Source organism: Rosa rugosa, chromosome 1 (assembly GCF_958449725.1).
Source record: "Rosa rugosa chromosome 1, drRosRugo1.1, whole genome shotgun sequence".
In the NCBI taxonomy this organism is placed as follows: domain Eukaryota; kingdom Viridiplantae; phylum Streptophyta; class Magnoliopsida; order Rosales; family Rosaceae; genus Rosa; species Rosa rugosa.
The window spans coordinates 5,185,260-5,188,321 of NC_084820.1; the positions used below are offsets into that span (position 1 = coordinate 5,185,260).

The 3,062-nt window shown below is 43.0% G+C and overlaps 1 protein-coding gene across 1 annotated transcript; it reads left to right on the forward strand.

The window, feature by feature from the left end:
- Positions 1-237: 237 nt before the first annotated feature.
- Positions 238-2,608, forward strand: LOC133727040 (protein IQ-domain 26-like). Its single transcript, XM_062154668.1, has 3 exons — positions 238-1,308; positions 1,423-1,638; positions 1,764-2,608. The coding sequence occupies exons 1-3, from the start codon at positions 868-870 to the stop codon at positions 2,430-2,432; spliced, it is 1,326 nt and encodes a 441-aa protein (XP_062010652.1). The 5' UTR covers positions 238-867; the 3' UTR covers positions 2,433-2,608.
- Positions 2,609-3,062: the final 454 nt, after the last annotated feature.

Below are 3,062 nucleotides of genomic sequence, written 5' to 3' on the forward strand. Positions count from 1 at the left end.
TTGAGCTTGACACGTCTCTCTCTGCGTACGAGCTAGTATTCCTCTTGCTCATACTACTAATGAAAAGGAAGTTTCAAGAAGAAAACTTCCCTAAAATCCAATATCACAACAGATTCAAGGACGTTTTTCCCTAATCAGTATTTGTTTTATGTTCATAATGAATCAATGACCAAGTCCATTATCTAAAAATCTTTCCAAAATATATAACAAAGGCATCACGAGAGTGTCAGAAACGCTGTAAGACACTTGAAGCATCTTTCTTTTTTCAGACACGTCGCTCCACAAAGTTGTAATATCATATACACTATGATATTGATCCCTCCTTTTCTCATATACAAAGAAAGCAAAACCCTTTCTGAGAAATCCGAGTTGCCCATTGGAGAAGAACATGGACGCGTCCAAATCCAATGCGTTTTCAATCGCTTTCCCCCAACCCACTCTCCTTCTTTTGTTTAAATTTTTTCCAGTGACGAAAGAATCCGATTCTACCGAGAGTGAATTTCATTTCCACCATTATTTTACTCCCCTCTGGTTTTTGGCTTCACTCTAACTTCCCTGTTTTTAATTCAAACTTGGGGATTTGGGATTTTGTGGCGCAAATTCCTCCTCCCTCTTCGTTTTTTTTATTCATCTTCAAAAACCCAAATTTGAAAAGAGTGAGAAACAGATAGGCTTTCTGTTTCAAAATTCTACGTTTTTTTTTTTTTTTCTCCCCCAAAGATTTTATTCTTTACCAACTACTCTGTTTCTCCCAAAGTACCTAAGTTTGTGAGCTGTAACCCTGCTTTTGCTTTCACACGCAATCCTTTAAACACTTCTCATCTTCTTCTTCTTCCTCTCCACAGTTTAAACACACTGACTGTGAAAATGGGTAGAGCAACGAGGTGGCTTAAGGGCTTGTTTGGGATTAAGAGGGACAAAGACAGAGATCACCACCAGAGACCCAATTCAGATTCAGCTTTGGTTTCCTGTTTTGAATACAAGAAAGCTTCAAGCTTTGGGAGGGAGGCGAGTCCTCCTCCGGCGACGACTCTGCTGTGTCATAATCCGGCCACTATCCCGCCGAACATTTCACCGTCCGAGGCGGCCTGGCTGAGGTCCTTCTACAATGAAACAGAGAATGAACAGAGCAAGCACGCAATTGCAGTTGCGGCCGCCACGGCCGCAGCTGCTGATGCCGCAGTTGCTGCGGCTCAGGCGGCCGTGGCGGTCGTCCGCCTAACTAGCAATGGCAGAGGCACCATGTTCGGCGGCGGCCGCGAGAGATGGGCCGCCGTCAAGGTCCAAACTTGCTTCCGGGCATACTTGGTATGTGGGTTTTGCCTTAATTTTAGCTCAATCTGCACTTAATTTCTTGCTCTTGACCAGAAAAAAGATTGTGTCTTGGGTTTTGGTCATTTTTGGACTGTGAATTGAATGCAGGCCAGAAAAGCCCTGAGAGCTCTGAAAGGACTGGTGAAGTTACAGGCATTAGTGAGAGGCTATTTAGTGAGGAAGCAAGCCACTGCTACACTCCACGGTATGCAAGCTCTGGTCAGAGCACAGGCCACTGTTCGTTCTCATAAATCCAGGGGCCTCAACCTCAACATTAACATCACTGAAGCCAACAGAATCGAAATGCGCGCACGAAAATCCACGGTAAATAACAAAAAAAAAAAAAAAACAAAACAAAAAGTCTCGGATTTCATAACAATTTGATCAGTACTGCATTTAATTGAATCTGGCTGGTCTGACCAAATGTGAGTGCTAATGAAATTTTGCAGGAAAGGTTTGATGAGAGTCGGAGCGAGCACACAGCTCCGAGCCACAGCAGGAGGCTCTCTGGTTGTTTGGAGAACAACAACAGTTTCAACACCATTGATGAAATTCCCAAGATTGTTGAGGTTGATACAGGAAGGCCTAAATCCAGGTCTCGCAGAACCAACACTTCCATTTCTGAACTAAGCGACGAATTTTACCAGGCAGTGTCTTCTCCACTCCCCTGTTGCTGTCCGGCCAGGTTGACCATCCCCGATCACCGGAACTTCCAAGAGTCAGACTGGGGGCTCACCGGAGAGGAATGCAGGTTCTCCACGGCGCAGAGCACGCCGAGATTTGTGAACTCCTGCGGGTCTAATGCCCCGGTGACGCCGGCCAAGAGTGTCTGTGCCGACAACTTTTACAGGGGATTTGGGAACTACCCGAACTACATGGCGAGCACTCAGTCTTTCAAGGCCAAGTTGAGGTCTCACAGCGCTCCGAAACAGAGGCCGGAGCCGGGGACGAAGAAGAGGCTTTCGCTTAATGAGTTGCTCGAGTCAAGGAACAGTTTGAGTGGTGTTAAGATGCAGAGGTCTTGTTCACAAGTGCAGGAAGCCATTAATTTCAAGAATGCTGTGATGGGGAAGCTTGATAGGTCGTCAGATTTTAGTAGCTTGCTGAGGAGGTCTTAATGTTCAAGCTAGCTAGTTAACCTTGTTCAGCTCTTAGCAAAGAGATTAGGGTTTATAGCAGAAATTTTAGAAGCTTGTAGATGAAATTGAGTTAGTACTAGTGCAATGAGGTTGTTGTGTATGTTAATTATATGAATGCAATGGAAGCAATTATCTAATTATGATTGAATTGCAATGTGGTTTGCCTTTTCTCTAAGAAATGATGAAAAAAAAAAAACTTGTTATTTTTGGGTCCTGCACCCTGCAGTGTCAAATCCCATCTCATCATCATGAGCTTTCATTAAGCTAGCTCTTAATTCCATTGTTCGTCTATCTTCTTCTCAATCATTATTTGGTCTATCCATATTCCAATTTTTTCACCTTCAAATCTCTTTTTATCTACTATAACCGTAGAAGTAGTCCGAGTATGACATATGGGTTTAGACCAATCTTCTTTATTTTTGACTGTAGAAATATTTGTAGTATGACATATACCAATTCCCCTCGCTTTATAAAATTTACACTTATTCGAGTTCCTATAACCGAGAAATCTTATTGACAAGACAATGCTGGCAATATATTCCACGGGACCATATTACTATTATTTTACTATTTGAACATGTGAAGCAATTTGGTCCTATACTTTGGGTA